The sequence below is a fragment of the Heterodontus francisci genome, chromosome 38 (genome assembly GCF_036365525.1).
Source record: "Heterodontus francisci isolate sHetFra1 chromosome 38, sHetFra1.hap1, whole genome shotgun sequence".
Taxonomy (NCBI): Eukaryota; Metazoa; Chordata; class Chondrichthyes; order Heterodontiformes; family Heterodontidae; genus Heterodontus; species Heterodontus francisci.
This window is the reverse complement of record NC_090408.1, coordinates 17,247,374-17,265,153: the sequence shown is the minus strand read 5'-3', so window position 1 is coordinate 17,265,153 and position 17,780 is coordinate 17,247,374. Positions and strand designations below refer to the sequence as shown.

At 41.4% G+C, this 17,780-nt stretch overlaps 1 protein-coding gene across 9 annotated transcripts in view; it reads right to left on the bottom strand.

Moving 5' to 3' along the window:
- Window positions 1–4,249: 4,249 nt before the first annotated feature.
- Window positions 4,250–17,780, bottom strand: part of sema4ba (sema domain, immunoglobulin domain (Ig), transmembrane domain (TM) and short cytoplasmic domain, (semaphorin) 4Ba) — a 448,919-nt gene continuing 435,388 nt past the window's right edge. For all 9 annotated transcript variants that reach the window (XM_068017745.1, XM_068017746.1, XM_068017747.1 and 6 more), the window contains 2 exons: window positions 15,949–16,043; window positions 4,250–9,554 (listed from right to left, as the gene is read on the bottom strand). In XM_068017745.1, the coding sequence (XP_067873846.1) occupies window positions 8,752–9,554; window positions 15,949–16,043 (898 nt within the window). In that variant the 3' untranslated portion in view covers window positions 4,250–8,751. The remainder of the gene's footprint in view (window positions 9,555–15,948; window positions 16,044–17,780) is intronic.

Here is a 17,780-nt window from a genome sequence, read left to right as displayed (position 1 = left end):
CTTAAGACCTGTGCTCCAGAACTTGCTGCACCCCTAGCCAAGCTGTTCCAGTACAGCTACAACACTGGCATCTACCCTGCAATGTAGAAAATTGCCCAGGTATGTCCTGTACACAAAAAGCAGGACAAGTCCTACCCGGCCAATTACCGCCCCATCAGCCTACTCTCAATCATCAGTAAAGTGATGGAAGGTGTCATCAACTGTGCCATCAAGCGGCACTTGCTTAGCAATAACCTGCTCAGTGACGCTCAGTTTGGGTTCCGCCAGGGCCACTCAGCTCCTGACCTCATTACAGCCTTGGTTCAAACATGGACAGAAGAGCTGAACTCAAGAGGTGAGGTGACAGTGACTGCCCTTGACATCAAGGCAGCATTTGACCGAGTATGACATCAAGGAGCCCTAGCAAAACTGAGGTCAATGGGAATCAGGGGGAAAACACTCCGCTGGTTGGAGTCATACCTAGCGCAAAGGAAGATGGTTGTAGTTGTTGGAGGTCAATCATCTGAGCTCCAGGACATCACTGCAGGAGTTCCTCAGGGTAGAGTCCTAGGCCCAACCATCTTCAGCTGTTTCATCAATGACCTTCCTTCAATCACAAGGTCAGAAGTGGAGATGTTCGCTGATGATTGCACAAAGTTCAGCACCATTCGTGACTCCTCAGACACTGAAGCAGTCCGTGTAGAAATGCAACAAGACCTGGACAACATCCAGGCTTGGGCTGATAAGTGGCAAGTGACATTCACGCCACACAAGTGCCAGGCAATGACCATCTCCAACAAGAGAGAATCTAACCATCTCCCCTTGACATTCAGTGGCATTACCATCACTGAATCCCCCACTATCAACATCCTAGAGTCTACCATTGACCAGAAACTGAACAGGAGTAGTCATATAAATACCGTGGCTACAAGAGCAGGTCAGAGGCTAGGAATCCTGCGGCGAGTAACTCACATCCTGACTCCCCAAAGCCTGTCCACCATCTACAAGGCACAAGTCAGGAGTGTGATGGAATACTCTCCACTTGCCTGGATGAGTGCAGCTCCAACAACACTCAAGAAGCTCGACACCATCCAGGACAAAGCAGCCCGCTTGATTGGCACCCCATCTACAAACATTTACTCCCATCACCACCGACGCACAGTGGCAGCAGTGTGTACCATCTACAAGATGCACTGCAGTAATGCGCCAAGGCTCCTCAGACAGCAGCTTCCAAACCCGCGACCTCTACCAACTAGAAGGACAAGGGCAGCAAATACATGGGAACACCACCACCTGCAAGTTCCCCTCCAAGTCACACACGATCCTGACTTGGAACTATATCGCCGTTCCTTCACTGTCGCTGGGTCAAAATCCTGGAACTCCCTTCCTAACAGCACTGTGGGTATACCTACCCGACATGGACCGCAGCGGTTCAAGAAGGCAGCTCACCACCACCTTCTCAAGGGCAATTAGGGATGGGCAATAAATGCTGGCCTGGCCAGTGACACCCACATCCCATGAATGAATACAAAAAAAGTTTGTTAGCTGATTAGCTTACTTTTGATCTGTCGCCACATCTGTATTCCTCAGTATAATTGAATTTCAGTTTTATGGGACAGTTTCACCAATGTGGACTGCAGCTTATGTCGTATCTGTTATCCACATAACCTAAAGATTGCACAACAGTACGTTTTCTGAGTCTAGTCCAGCACTGACTGTGGTATAAACATCTTCTCATTTTCCTGCACAATTCAATTTTTTTGTGCCATTTTTTAAATGCTGAGTAAAGAACAAGAATAGAGAAGGAGCATAGTCAGTCTTATAATAACATTTTAAATTCAGTTCATGAAATGGTATGACCGAAAATGAAAACCACTGTTGCTACATTACTCCTGAAAATCCAATATCATGCCACAAGATGAATTCATTGTAAATTGAATAGAACTCTTTATTTCAAATCATTCAATGAAATCATTCTTTCCTTCAGTTCCTGGATTAATGTATTCCAGGTATTGTTTTGTTTTTTTAACTTTTATTCCCAATTTTACAGACGTTTGAATTTAACTGCAGTGCATGTAGTTTATTGCTCACTGCACAAGATACTAGTTTTCCAAATGTCTTTGTGTATTCTTGGCTGCAGTGTTATTCATTGCGTAAAAGTTGAAAGCATTGCTGATATTTGCTAAAATCCTCCAGATTAAAAAGCTGTGGAACTCAATAGTAACACTAAATTTGCACTTTGGATCTTTATTTAAATTATATTTCATTTATTGATCATACTATTGTAAGTAAAAATGCATCCAATGTCTGGTATTGTAACCATATCCTAAGAGAGCTAGCATGACACTTTGACACTTCCTGTGCTGCTTTATTTAGAATACAATGAATTCCATCAATTTGTATTAACTATTCAAATAATAAGTCTAATCAGCTACAATGAGGGTGTAAGGGAATGGGTGTTTTAGATAATGGAAGGGTGGTCCAGGGTATCATGAAGGGAATATTCCCTTTGGAATGCTGAAAGGGAAATGGAGTGGAAGTTGGGTTTGGTGGTGGCATTGCGCTGGAGGTGGTGGAAATGATGGCGGATGATCCATTGAATGTGGAGGTTCGTGGGTGAAAGGTGAGAACAAAGGGAACCATACCATGGTTCTGGGAGAGAGGGGAAGTGGTGAGGGCAGAAGTGCAGGAAATAGGCCAGACATGGTCGAGGGCATGGCCAACCATGGCGGAAGGGAATCCTTAGTTCATGAAAAAGGAAGACTGGTGTTGATGATGGCATCGTCAGAACAGATGTGACAGAGGTGGAGATACTGGGAGAATGGATAGAGTCCTTACAGGAAGTAGGGTAGGAGGAAGTGTAGTCAAAGTAGCTGTAGACATGTTTGGGAGTATCAGAAGATCTTGCTCATGTCACTAAGAGCATATTCAGGTACAATACCTGCACTCAGAAAACAATCACCCTCAGAAAAAGTCCACAGGAATAGTGTAGAGGTCATTTTGATTTTGGGTGATAATGCAAACTGGACAATATCAATTTAGTCACCCGTTATACATCTCTCCCAATTTTCAAGTCCATTGACTTCAATCGGGGGAGAGATGTATAAAGGGCAGTTGAATCGATGCCACCCGCTTTACACAATGATCCAACGTCAAATCGTGCAATCAAACATATCATGATTCTCTTTATCTATCATTGCAGTGAAGTATGATAAAATAAATGTTTAGTGACTTCAGACTGTTGTGGAGAAAAGGGCTATTCATATATGTAACTAAAGAACATATAAATGAGGATTTACATAACAAAAGTAGAACTGTCTTCAGATATTGCTCTTTCACTAGTTAGTAACATAACAAAAGAAAATTTGGGGAAGTACCTTGAAGAGAAACACATTATTAGATACAACTTCTGGAACAAAAGCAAGACAGACCAGATAGATTTATAGACTTACACTCAGAATTTTACAGCACAGGAGGAGTCCAACTGGACCCTTGTGCCTTTGCCAGCTCTGAGTCCCATTCCCTTGGTCTTTCCCCATACCCTTACCCTGCCTTGAGATCTTCCATGTGTCTATGACTATGTATGTGGGGCAGAGCTAGTTAGATTGGAGGGGAAATAAGGAGGAAGTTCTCATCAATCAAAAATATTAATGAGCCTTTTTACCATTGCAGGGTAGACATTCCTGTGAACTAATTAATACAGTCATTCATCCACTTATTTCAAATAAATTCTTTAGTGTGCAGCACACACCATACTTGTTCAAGAATTATTATTCACACTGTGTTAATACAATGAGTACTGTATCCCTTCCCCACCAAAGCATTGAACTCAAAGCAGTTGCCGCTAACACGCATGTGGTTTTTAAAAAATATGTTAGCACTGTGGAATCTATGCTGCAATGTAAGTGAGATAGATTGCACAGCACTGGAAGTCAAGGCGAATGGAGCCGCTTCTATTTAAAGCATGCATGTACATTTTTAAGCTGACCATTTGTGATCTGTTCTGGTGCAAGGGAGGGCAAAACAGGCAATAGTGGATTGGCTATCCATTATACACCCTGTGCAATGTTCCTTTCTGCCTCCATTGGTGTATGACCTGCAGCCCATCCATCAATGCCTGTTATGCACCTCGGCCAAAGCTGAATTTCTCCCTCAATGCTTACCCCTAGTCTCCAGTCAATTTGAAGCACATGGGGCCATAATTGAGCCTATTGTACATGGTCTTTACAGCCTAGGTCACAAGCTCAAATTCGCAAAACTCATTCACAAATCTCAGTACCAAAATACAACATTTTTATTGTGTTTTATTACAAAAAAAAGAAATAAAGTGCCTTTTTAATAACACCATACAATTACAAGGTTAACATACAAAACACTAAACAGGCAGGTTTGTTGCTTTGTGTTATCTATAAGGCTTGGCAGTCCTTGGTACCATTTTTAATGAGTTTATTTAAATGCAGACTATGAAAGCTTAGACTGTCATTTGTATTTCTCCTTTTCCCTATTTATTTATATTTCCATTGAATGGACAATAAGTGGATTCATTCAAACAGATCCAGGCATACACACAATCCAGGCTTAAGCACTGATCTAAATCTCACTGTTCTCATGATTGAGTGCTAGGTGAATGCTTTTTATTTTAAAAAAATTACACAGGTCAGTGCTAACTTTTTTTCATTTAATAACTAGAAATGTAACCAGTATAAGCCATCTGCTTCCAAGATCCTGGACCTGTACAAATCAGTCACATTATTATTAATAATAAGTAACTTTGGTCTTTCATAAAACATGCCTACATAAATTCTTAAGTTGCATTTACATGGCACCTTATTAATGTTCTCAGGACATCTCAAAGCACTTTACGACCAATGGATTACTTCTGAAGTGTCCTCACGTAGATTTAAGCTGATATTGTGGGTAAATGTTGAGGTTTACACACTCAGAATGCCTCAGAACATCCTTTAGTGTTCAATTGGATTTTAGTGTTCCAAGCTGAACTGAACTTCCTCTGACTTCATGCTCAAGAATCCCAGTTCCCTATTTTCCTTCTTAAATCATGACTAACACTTATCATCATTACAGACACACTGAAACACACAATACTCAAAATGTTATTCATTTTAAAACATGCTACTACAGACTCCACAAATATAAAGTACAATCATGTTTTTGAGTCAACATTTTAAAATACATTATATGTTTGGTTGTTGCTTTCTGCTTTCATTTGTTTGTAAAAACTGACACATAAAAGTAGACTTTTCCGAAGGAGCAAACTCGATTACTTGTTTCCTCTCATAAATACTTAAGACTGCCAAGTCTACATCTAATTTGAGATTGCCAAGCCTATGCCTAACACAGTGAAAAATGACAAAGTTAAGACCATTTTCTCCTGAAATTATTACATTTCTAGAGCAATTCAGTTTACAAAAGGCAAATAAACATTTGCAACAAAGCACTTAACAGCATAAGAATTCCACCTAAGGGGGGGAAAACATCACAATTTACAGAAAATACACAAAATACCAATCAATACATTATTTACAATACATGTGCAAAAAGCCCAAGAACTTAAATGGCAATGTGCAGTCACTAGTACCCAACAGAAAGATTTTATACATAGTGCATAGGAATTCAGGTAACAACTATTACCAGTTGGAGATTTGTGGTTTGTGTATAATTGGTTAATATTATAGAGTGTCGTAACTTAGAGAATTATTACGGGTACTCCTTAGTAAAATTTTGTTTAAATGTACTTTCATAAAATCTTATTTTGATCTGCAGCAGGTAACATGAGTTTTTAAAAAAGTACTTCCTCAAATATTTACTATAAAAAGCCGATAACATAGAACACAGCATGCACACTGATTAAAAAGATACTCTCGACCAACAAAGAACAGATTTAATTCTCCAATGGAGCTTGGTGTCACGGCGGTAATATAATCTGTCATTTAAAAGTCCAATGCCTCTTGATGTGCTTGTCATATTTCCCAAGTTGTTATTCATGATGAAATTCCGCTGTCATTAAATTGACAGCTCCTAGTTCAACCTGGTAGTCTATAGCAACAGAGTTTTACCGCACATGCCATATTAGCAGGATGTGCTGGAACTGGGGTGGGTGAGGGACAAGCTATTTGAGGTGTGCTAAAACCTACAAATAAACTCCAGCTAGGGAAAGCTAGGTAAGTACATGAGGGAGAAAGGAATAGAAGGATATGTTGATAGGGTTCAATGACATAGGGTGAGAGGAAGCTTGTGTGGAGCACAACCACCAGCATGCACCAGTTGAACCAAAGCATGTAGATGGAGTTAAGACACAGATCAGCCATGGGGTGGAACAGACTCAATGTGCTGAATGGCCTTCTCCTGTTCCTATGTTTCTGTGCTGTAAATTCTATGTAGAATTACCAAGCTTTTCAGATCATTGTTCTCGCTAACAATATGCATACAACAGACTGTATACCATAATTTAAAATGTTATGTGTCATGAAAGGGCAGTTTCTTTACCACACTGGGCTGTCACTGACACGTCTTCTATCAAGCCTGGTTTCACGTTTTAAGGATTTTTTAAAAATTAGCATATTTCCCATCAATAGTAACAATTTGGTAAAATCTATTTTCTATGTGCTTGGGTATATTTTCGCACCATCTTGTAGCACAGCGTTACCTACACCTACACATACTCACTTTAATATGGGAACTGTGAAAACATTTGCCTTAAAAATCAGTCTTATTAGTAAGAAAACAGAAACAAAATTGTGAAAGTGTAATGTCTGAAAAAAATGACAGCTAGAGACTCACACTTACACTGTATCTCAGGGACTGTAAGTGTATCCTTTTCATAAAACTAATTCACAGGACCCACCAAATTTTGCACATATTTCTCTCTCAGAACGCAAGTTGGACCCTGAAAATTGCTATAGTACTGATGTCATTGCTTACCAGTTTATGTTGCATGGAGCACATATATGTTGGAAGTAATACTAACATTTGATACATATTAACCTGACTCTGTTAAGAGTGAAGGGCTGTTGTAGTTTGCCAAATTAATTTGAATTAAAATCCACATTAATAACAATGAGTTATCCAGAGTTACTTGGACTATTTTTTAATCAACACTGCTGAGTAACGGAAACTTGAAACCCATGTTACTTGGGCTTGCCCTTAAAAGGAAATATAATGAAATTGTGTTGTTAATCCAAACATGGTCTTCACCAATGAAAAACTGGGGCCCTGGCAAAATGCCTTAAGATCCTGTCAACATTTGTACTCTACCAGGGCTATATACTCAACTGGTGTCATCTAAAAAAGGGAACAGATCTATTCTCCTTAGTTAGGCTCGAGTGTCTTATTTTGAAATTTCTGTCTTCTACAGAATCTAACCCATTCTGATATATAGCTCCTCATACTGTAGTTTGCCAATATTATGACCACAATTACATTTTCCTTTATGCTGACAGCTAACACAAGGGAAAGTCTTGAGCTCACTATACACATTTGTCTGATTTTAAAACAATAGCACATCTGCCTGTTTAATCAGGTCTTTGACCATCTCTCAACGCTTCTCCTACGTTGCACCTCTGTGAAATGCTTTGGGACGTTTTGCTACTATAAAAATGCAAACTGTTGGTTGTAGTTGTGGGGCCTTCCTTAGTCCTAGTTTACAACATTTCCTCCAAGTTGAACAGATTATACCTGGTTTCTCCCAATTTGAGTAACGTTATGACTTTACTGGCTCAACTAAGATGTCACATGTTTGTCAGCTGTATCAGTTTTTCACCTGTTCAAACAGTTATATGAACAACATAAATGACCCATGGGTATATTCTCCAAACATAGGAGCTTACTTATCCAAATATATGTTGGCCCAACCAACTGATGTAATTGCCTACATAAGTAACAGCCTACTACACTACAACTAAAGTCCATTATCTTAGTTACTTGTTAAATTATATATTTAAAAAAAATCATTTTGTCAGTTTATACAAGAACCATTAGTTTAATTTTCAAGTGATTCTTTTTTAAACTACAGTATCATTTTCACACATTTCCCTCCTCCCTCCCCAGAAAGATTTATTACAATTATTATTTAAATGGAGAAATGCTTTTTGTTTCTGTACATTACTCGCAACCTACATTATGAAATCTCTCTGCAGGAAGTCATGAGTCTGTACATTTCATGTGAAAGGAAAGGGTTTTGAACAGATTTCCTGTACTCACAAGATGAAATAGTCACTATGAGCATCTAGTGACTGCTGTAAAATGACTTAATGCATTATGCGATGTTTGCTACATATCATATAGTCAACCACAGGTAGTATGACCACTTATCAGCAACCCCTATAGTCACCTCAGAATGTATGCCCCAGTTCATTTGGCACAGGGCAATACTGTAATTCCATCCACTAAGTCTTGTGATTACCAACTGCCCCCACCCCCATCACATCCCCTCCAAAAATGGAAAGCCAAAGTCATGTACCATGAGCCCAAAATTGCAAATGGATTGGGGACAGTTGTCATTCAATAAATCATGCGCTGTTCCATGCTGTTTGGCTGATGGTGACAGACACACATATTTACTAAAGCTCAATTGCCACACCAATAACCATCCATGCATGTGGTTTATATACTGAAGAGACAGTCTAAATGGCACAGTACAACAGTTTTAGTCTTTTAAGCTGCCAAGCCTTACGCTTTTCAATTTTGTGTGGTTGGTCCCTTTTAGGAAGGCTACAGTCGGTGCCGTGATTTGACCTCATTCCGCCATTTCACATTTCACACTACGGAGTCTTTGATTTCAGAACCAATCCTCACCCTTGGCTGGGGGCAATGTGCAGAAATCTCCACGTACAAGTTTTTTTGGTTGATCTGGTTGTTTGGTGACTCGGGGTATCCGGAGTCCTTGCCATTGAGAGTAGTTTCCAGCACAGGTGTACTGCAGATATGGTTGTCATTCAGACTCTGGTAGCCTTTGTGATGCTCGGAGGCTGCTACTTGCACTGGATTTCCATTTAAAGGCAAGCTTTCATGCTGGATCTCAATCTTCCTTTGTTTCTTTTGCTGTATGTTTGAGCACTCGCCGTCTTTAATCAGTGACTTCATTTTGTCTCTGTTGCGATACAAAAAGACCAGGGATGTGACGGCAAGTGTTAACCCAAAAACCACGCTCACAGCTACAAATTCAGTCCAGTAACTCTTGCCGTTGTTGTGCTGAGGAAACCGGCTCTCGCTGCTGAGTGGATTGATAATGATCCCTTTCTCTTGCAGTCCAAAACCTTCATTCAATATCGGAATGGATTTTCTTGATGCATGCAAGGTCGTGACCTCTAAAGAAACATCCAATCTCACGCAGTAGTTTGCAACCAGCAGCCAAAAGTCTTCTTCTATGGCCCAGCACTCGTAGACACCCAGAGGCTCTGCTGTAGCAATAATTCCACCGTCGGGAAGCACTACGAATGTGGCATTTACTGCTGCGCCGTTGTGCGTCCACTTCCTTGTGGCAAAGTTTGACTGCACTTTGCACGGCAACACCTTGAAACTGTTGGGTGACACAGTGACGGGCTCACAGGAGATGGTACCTGTTTGCAAGAGAAAGAAAATCTTGAATATTTCATATAAAAACACATACTTCAAAGGAATGGACTTTTGGAGATAGAATGTAAGCAAACAGGAAAGAAATAATCAACAGATACTTGGCGAGGTTTAAATGAATTAGGGAGAGCCGGTATGGATTTGTAAAAGGCAGATTGTGCTTGACGAATTTAATTGAATTTTTTGATGAAGTAGCAGAGAAGGTTGATGAAGGGAATGCAGTGGATATTGTCTATTTGGATTTTAAGAAAGCCTTTGACAAATTACCACATAAAGGCTGGTTAACACAGTAAATGCACATGGAATATGAGGGTCAGTGTCAGCTTGGATAAAAAATTGGCTTAAGGACAGAAAACAGAGAGTCAAGGTAAATAGTTGTTTTTCAGACTGGAGGATGGTAGAAAGTGGTGTTCTCCAAGGTTCTGTGCTAGGACCATTGCTTTGTTTGCTATATATAAATGACTTGGATATTGGAATACAGAGTAAAATTTCAAAATTTGCTGATGATACCAAACTTGGAAGTGTAGCAGACAATGAGGATGACATCAAACAACTGCAAAAAAGGAGATAGATAGGCTAGCAGAATGGGCAGGTGAGTGGCAGATGGAATTTAATATAGAGAAGTGTGAGCTGATGCATTTTGGCAGAAGGCATAGGGAGAGGCAATATTGACTAAATGGCACAGTTCTAAAGAGTGTGCAGGAACGGAGGGACCTTGGGGTTCACGTGTATAGATCTTTGAAGGTGGCAGACATACTGAGAGAGTAGTTAGCAAAGCATATGGGATCTTGGGCTTCATAAATAGAGGTATGGAGTACAAAAGCAGTGAAGCTATGCTAAACCTTTATAAAGCTATAGCTCGGCCACAACTAGAGTATTGTGTCCAGTTCTAATCACCACACTGTAGGAAGGATGTGAAAGCCCTTGAAAGGGTGTGGAGGAGATTTACCAGAATAGTTCCAGTGATGAGGGATTTCAGCTACAAGGTTAGGTTGGAGAAGCTGGGGTTGTTCTCCTTGGGAGTAAAGGAGATTGAAGGGAGATTTGATAGAGGTGTATTAAGATTATGGTAGCTTTAGATAGGGTAGGCAAAGAAAAGATGTTCCAATTAGCTGATGGTACAAGGACTAGGGGACACAGCTTTAAGCTTTTGGGCAAGCAATGTAGGGGGATGTGAGGAAGAACATTTTTTTTACACAGCAAGCGGTAAAGACCTGCAATTCGCTGCCTACAAAGGTGGTAGAAGCGGAGACAATCAATGATTTCAAAAGGAAATTGGATGGGCACTTGAGGGAAATGAACTTGTTAGGGCTACAGGGTTAGAGTGGGGGAAGGGGACTGATTGGATTGCTTTACAGAGAGCTGGCATGGACTCAATGGGCCGAATGGCTCCTTCTGTGCCTTTATGACATTCCACCTATCATGGAAACAACTGTGACAGAGGGCTTAGAAATAGTACATTTTTCTTTACATTTCAACTGTGACTACACTTCAAAAGTAGCTCCTTGGCTATGAAGTGCTTTAGGATATCCTGTGGCTGTGAAAGGCTTTATGGAAATGCAAGACCTTTCTTTTACATTAAGCAGTTAAAATATGCTGAGGATAGTGGAAAACACAGAATTAAGTATCAGTTCAAGCATCTTTTGGCCTATTTTGTTTACAGATGTTTTTCTTGATTTTAAACACATTTGTTCTATGTATAAATTAACAAGTGTCTATTTAACAAGATCGGTCTGCACTTGGATTTATTATTGACCAACAAACAGACAGACAGGTCAGTGAGGTCAGGCCAGATTGATGGATGTGCATCAACAGCCTTAATAAGCTGCAAATTCCAATTTATTCATTTCAATGGATGTAAAACAGTGGGCAGTGTGCCCAAGACTGTACATAACAAATGGGCAGCCTGCATTTGGGAAACTGAGCCTCAGAGTTTACACCCTTGAGTGCTTGGTTTCAGAATCAGCGATTACTTAGAGCTGAGGAGTTATAACTATCAGGAAAGACTGAACAGACTAGGGCTCCTTTCCCTAGAAAACAGAAGGCTGAGGGGTGACCTAATCGAGGTCTATAAAATTATGAGGGGTTTCGATAGGGTAGACGTAGAGAAGATTAGATTAGATTAGAGATACAGCACTGAAACAGGCCCTTCGGCCCACCGAGTCTGTGCCGAACATCAACCACCCATTTATACTAATCCTACACTAATCCCATATTCCTACCAAACATCCCCACCTGTCCCTATATTTCCCTACCACCTACCTATACTAGTGACAATTTATAATGGCCAATTTACCTATCAAGCTGCAAGTCTTTTGGCTTGTGGGAGGAAACCGGAGCACCCGGAGAAAACCCACGCAGACACAGGGAGAACTTGCAAACTCCACACAGGCAGTACCCGGAATCGAACCCGGGTCCCTGGAGCTGTGAGGCTGCGGTGCTAACCACTGCGCCACTGTGCCGCCCCAAGCTGTTTCCACCTGTGAGGGAGACCAGAACTAGGGGCCACAAATACAAAATAGTCACCAATAAAATGAACAGGGAATTCAGGAGAAACTTCTTTACCCAGAGAATGGTTAAAATGTGAACTTGCTACCACATTGAGTAGTTGAGGTGAACAGCTGAGATGCATTTGAAGGAAGCTGGATAAATACATGAGGGAGAAAGGAATAGAAGGATATGCTAATAGGGTTAGATGAAGTAGGCTGGAGGAGTCTCATCTGGAGCATAAACACCAGCATAGACCAGTTGAGCTGAATGGCCTGTTTCTGAGCTGCAAATTCTATGTAATTCAGGATGCTTTTATGTGCTGAATTCGCCACATTCAGCTTTTGGGTATTCACCTCTTGCCATCAATGGCAACATCCAGAAATATCAATAAGTGAAACACTGAGCTATGTTAAGAAGCAAGTTTTAAACATAATTTGATTATAGCCAGCACAGTCACAGTGGGCCAAATGGCCTCCTTCTGTGCTGTTTGATTCTAAATTAGGAACATAGACATATCCATTTGACATGCATATTAATAAACATAATGAAGATGACAGGAGAGGACACTGAAATAAATTAAACTAGTCGATCTCCCATGGTGTTGCTCATGGTAGGAGAAGATACAGTAGAGCTTGTGGCTACAATCTGTAACTACAGTCACAGGAGCTTGTTTGTACAAGAAATTCAATGGCACTTTCAATGTTAAATATTGACATAAAAAGTTAAATCAAAAATCATGACAGTAGGAAGTGTAGTATCTGGATGGGAATTGCATGCGTAAAGGGGATGATTAGCATTACAAATAGATGAGTTCATAAAACAAGTGGCTATGGTTGTGGGGTTGAAGAGTTTAGGATGAGGCAGGAAGGAAGGTTCAGATCAACCAAGTGGCAATAGGCATGTTGAACCAAATACCTTTTCTGATCTTAAAATTTCTGCTACTTTTACCTAGCAAAATAATAATTTGCATTGACAGTCAGAGTTCGAACATGGACAGCCATCGGCAGCAAAGAGCAGACTACAGAGATTTCCACGAGGCTTTTCAAATGAAAGCATATTCTAACAGATTATTATAACAGATCCTAAACAGCTGCCCCTTATCCCGAAACTACGATCCCTAGTTCTAGACTCTCCAGCAAAGGGTAACCACCTCTCAGCAACTATCCTGTCAAACCCTCTGGGAATTTTATACGTTTCACTGAAATCACCTCTCACTCTTCTAAACTTCAGAGAACATGGGCCCATTCTACTCAATATCTCTTCCTAGGACAGGAACCAATCCAGTAAATCTGGGGTGGGACCTGGTTATTGTAGATTTCCATCCCTTATCTTCACAATAAAATGAAAGTAGGTGGGGGGGAGTGGGGGGGAGGGTACAGTGCAAATGAGTTCCAAAGCAGGCAGTGAACCCATTGTGTCCAGGGCCGTGCAGGCCTGGCTGATCTTAACAACCAGGCTTCACTTCCATAAATTTTCCCAAGTCCTGTTCAAAGCTGACCAGGTCCACTGCCTGGGAAGAGAGGCCTGGGCTTCCTGTAGTGGCCTAGAGGCCCATTCCTGCATCTTCTGGCCCACAAAGAAATCTAAAATAACATTTTAAAAATTGATCTGCCTGGGCCTCTTCTAGTCCATGATTCACCTCCCATTAAGATCTAACTACATCTTTAAACAAGACCCTGCTGCCTTCCTGGGGGTGTCCTGTTCACCTGCTCAAAACAGCAGGTTAATGGGACATAGCGAAAAGGCAGGGGGATCTGAGAGGGTATGACTGCTCTCATTTTAACTGCACCCCCTTACCCCAATCCAATCTGGTTTCTGTCAGATGGGTTGGACTTAAATTTGGGGCCATAAATGCTGGAGGGCAATCAGCCTCTGTGAAGGGAACCAACGGGTTACGGTTTCAGGTGTAGACCCTTCATCAGAATGGCAAACTGGAAGAGAAGTGAAAGCACAATACTGCTGGAAATCAGAAATAAAAACAGAAATACTCAGCAGGTCAGGCAGCATCTGTGGAGAGAGAAGCAGAGTTAACGTTTCAGGTCTGTTAGAAAAGTAATCGGCTATGAGCAAGTGGGCGGGGGCAAGAACAACAAAAGGGAAGCAGTGCGGTAGGGCGGAGCGCAGGAGAGATTAGATGAGAGAGATGTCATGGAATAAAAGGGAGTGCTAATAGTTTTTGTAAAAGACAAAGCATTAGTCCAGAGAGAGTGCTAATGGCAGAATAATGAATCGCTCAGTCCAAAAGCAAAAACAGGAAATACAAGTTTAGAGATACAGCACTGAAACAGGCCCTTCGGCCCACCGAGTCTGTGCCGACCATCAACCACCCATTTATACTAATCTTACACTAATTCCATATTCCTACCACATCCCCACCTGTCCCTATATTTCCTACCACCTACCTATACTAGGGGAAATTTATAATGGCCAATTAACCTATCAACCTGCAAGTCTTTGGCATGTGGGAGGAAACCGGAGCACCCGGCGAAAACCCACGCAGACACAGGGAGAACTTGAAAACTCCACACAGGCAGTACCCGGAATTGAACCCGGGTCGCTGGAGCTGTGAGGCTGCAGTGCTAACCACTGCGCCACTGTGCCGCCCCCTGTTTAAGACAGGAACATGGCTGAAAAATTAAAATAAAAAAAAGGCAGTCATACTCTGAATTTGCTGAACACAATGTTGAGTCCAGAAGGCTGTAGAGTGCCTAATCGGAAGTTGAGGTGGTGTTCCTCCTGGTTCCACACAAATATTGCCGGCCTGATCTCACCCTGACTCGGCATTGCACCATTAGCAATCCAGCCAGCCGACATTCCTGAGGCCAATGAGCAGCCAGATCTTTGGACGCGCAAGAGTCATTTTACCAGCTTGCACTTCTATCCCTTTCTCATTCAGTTGCAAATTAATGTGAAACAGTACTACAAATTAACCCTTTTTATTCCACGTCATGCCATGGATACCTCAGTAACGTCCTCTCTCCATCACCTCTTTTCCAGGCTGAGAGTCCCAGGGTTTTCTAACCTTTCTTTGCAACTCTATCCTTTTGAAGACCAGAGATCAGTCTCATGCTCCTTCTCAGCACTGCTTCTGGGGCTGGAAAAATTCCTTCGTTTTGATTTATTCATTTTCGAGACATGGATGTCGCTGGCAAGGCCAGCATTTATTATCCAGTCCTGGTTTTGTAGCAGTTTGATACAACTGAGTGGCTTGACAGGCCATTTCAGAGGCCAGTCAAGAGTCAACCATGGATACAGTCACACAGAGGCCAGATCAGGTAAGGACAACAAGTTTCCTTCCCTAGTTACTCTTGTGAAAGGACTGGTGGACTGGCCTTCTTGAACTGCTGGTGTAGCTTGCTGATCAAAAGCAACAACAAGAACTTTCATTTATAAAGCCTTTAATGTGGTAAAACATCCCATGGCCCTTCACAGCGTAAACACAACAACATTTGACACCGACCCACATAGGACATAATAGGCTGGATGAACAAAAGCTTGGTCAAAGAGGTAGGTTATACGAAGCATCTTAAGGAAGGAGAGAGAGGAGAGTTTTAGGTAGGAAATTCCAGAGCTTAGGGACCAGATACTTGAATGCATGGCCGCCAATGGTGGATCAGAATTGAATGTTGTGGCCCAGCTTGCTGCTGTTTGAAGCCTGCTCAACATGTTGAGAACTCTTTGAGGCTGGAATGCCCAAAACCTCAGCAATATTCCAAAGAGTACCTTATGTTGCTAACAATTGTTTCTAACTTGCTAACCAAGCCACTGCCCCCATAAACAGTTAAAATAGATGTCAGTACTTAAAATAGTTGAAAAAGTGCATAATTCAAACAGAAAATAAGTAATTATCTTCAAGTGCACGTTTCACCTGGAACTGTAAGAAGTACTTACGATGTGGTTGTAAAGCCCTGGGACCAAATAACGATCCATCCGGCTGCTGACAGTGCTGCTCCGGTCTGCCTTTGTTAATGTCTTGCTTCCAATGGCTGTAAACAAAATATTCTGTATCAGCGGCCAGTGCAAGATTGGTGTAATGGATCAATATCTCAATCACACTCGGCTTCAAATTTTAAACTGCACAATCTTTCCAATTACAAGTGTGATATTTGTGGTAACGGGGTCAATTCTAACCACCAGCAGACTTAAGGCGGGCAGTGGGCAGAGTGATCGTAATATTGGGAGAGGTTAGCCCAGCCTGCCCACTTATCCTCCGATTTAAATGAGCGGATGGGGGATCAGGCTGACAACACAATGGTCACACTATCCCATGAGTAATATTTCAATACTGTTCCTCGTGCATACTGCTCAGCACAAGGGTCTTATCAGTCGCAAACTATGCCTCAATTCCTTGCTTCACACAAAAAAAAGTCAACTTTAATGGGAGGACATGTTATTTTTTCATTTGTTTCTAAAATTTAATAATATTGACTCCTGATAAGTAGCCTCAAGCAGTGACAGCTGTGGCTCAGTTGGTAGTACTCTCAGTTCTGAGTCAGAAGGTTATGGGTTGAAGTCCCATTCTGAAGACTCCAGTACAAAAATCTAGGCTGACACTTTCAGTACCATAATGAGGGAGTGCTGGACTGTTGGAGGCACCATCTTTTAGATGAGATGTTAAACTGAGGTGCCATCTTCCCTCAGTTAGATGCCAAAGATCTCTTGGGACTACTTTGAGAAACAGCAGGGGAGTTTTCCTTGGTGTCCTGGCCAATATTTAGCCCTCAGTCAATATCACAAACTGATTATATGGTCATTATTATTTTGCCATTTGTGGGAGCTTGCTGTGCGCAGATTGGCTACTGTTTTTCCTACGCGACTTCAGTTCGTAAGTACTTCATTGGTTATAAGGTACTTTGGGTTGTCTTGAGGTCGTGAAAGGTGCTTTATAAATGCAAGATGTTTCTTTCTATGGCAGTTCATTGATGTGTTATAAGAAGAGGAGACCTTATGTAATGCACCGTGTATTATCCCGCTGATAAGGTGCAGCTGTGCCCTTTAAAGGCTACAAAATCTAATTGCTGGTTAAATAAGCGCAGACTGAGGTCAACTAGAGATTAATTGCTCTCTGGTGCTGGATGGTGACAGATGGGAAGGTTACTGCAGATTTCAGGATGTAGGTCAGAAGGTGCGATTGCTATGGATGTTCAGTGACTAGTATCCCCTGTCCTAAGTCAATAGGATATTTTATGTTGCTGTGGAAATTTCTCTGGATACTGTAAACAATTAATTTTCTTTTACTCAATAGTTTTTGGATGTGTGACACTGAAATTCACAAAGTTAGATAGCCAGTTTTTATACACTAGTATATCTATCTCTTTGTGTGTATATAACTGGACAATTTTGAGAAGTATGATGACTTCCATGTACTAGGAAATCAGCAACTGTTACTTTGAAGTATAGATATCAAAATATATTCGAATGAAATTTATCTCTAAAACAAAAGCAAACTACTGAGGATGCTGGAAACCTGAAATGAAAACAGGAAATGTTGAAAAAACCCAGCAGGTCTGGCAGCATCTGTGGTGAGAGAAACAGAGTTCATTGGTGGAATTTTAATCCCCCCACCCCCATCAAAAATGGTTGGTTTGGTTCAAGTGGGAGGCGAAAGATGTTAAAAATCTGAAACAGACACCTCACCTGCCTCGATCCCTCCCTCTTCTGGTTGTAACTGAGGCAGGAGAAGGCGCTGGGTTGGTTGCTGTGTGCCTCCATTTAAACACGGT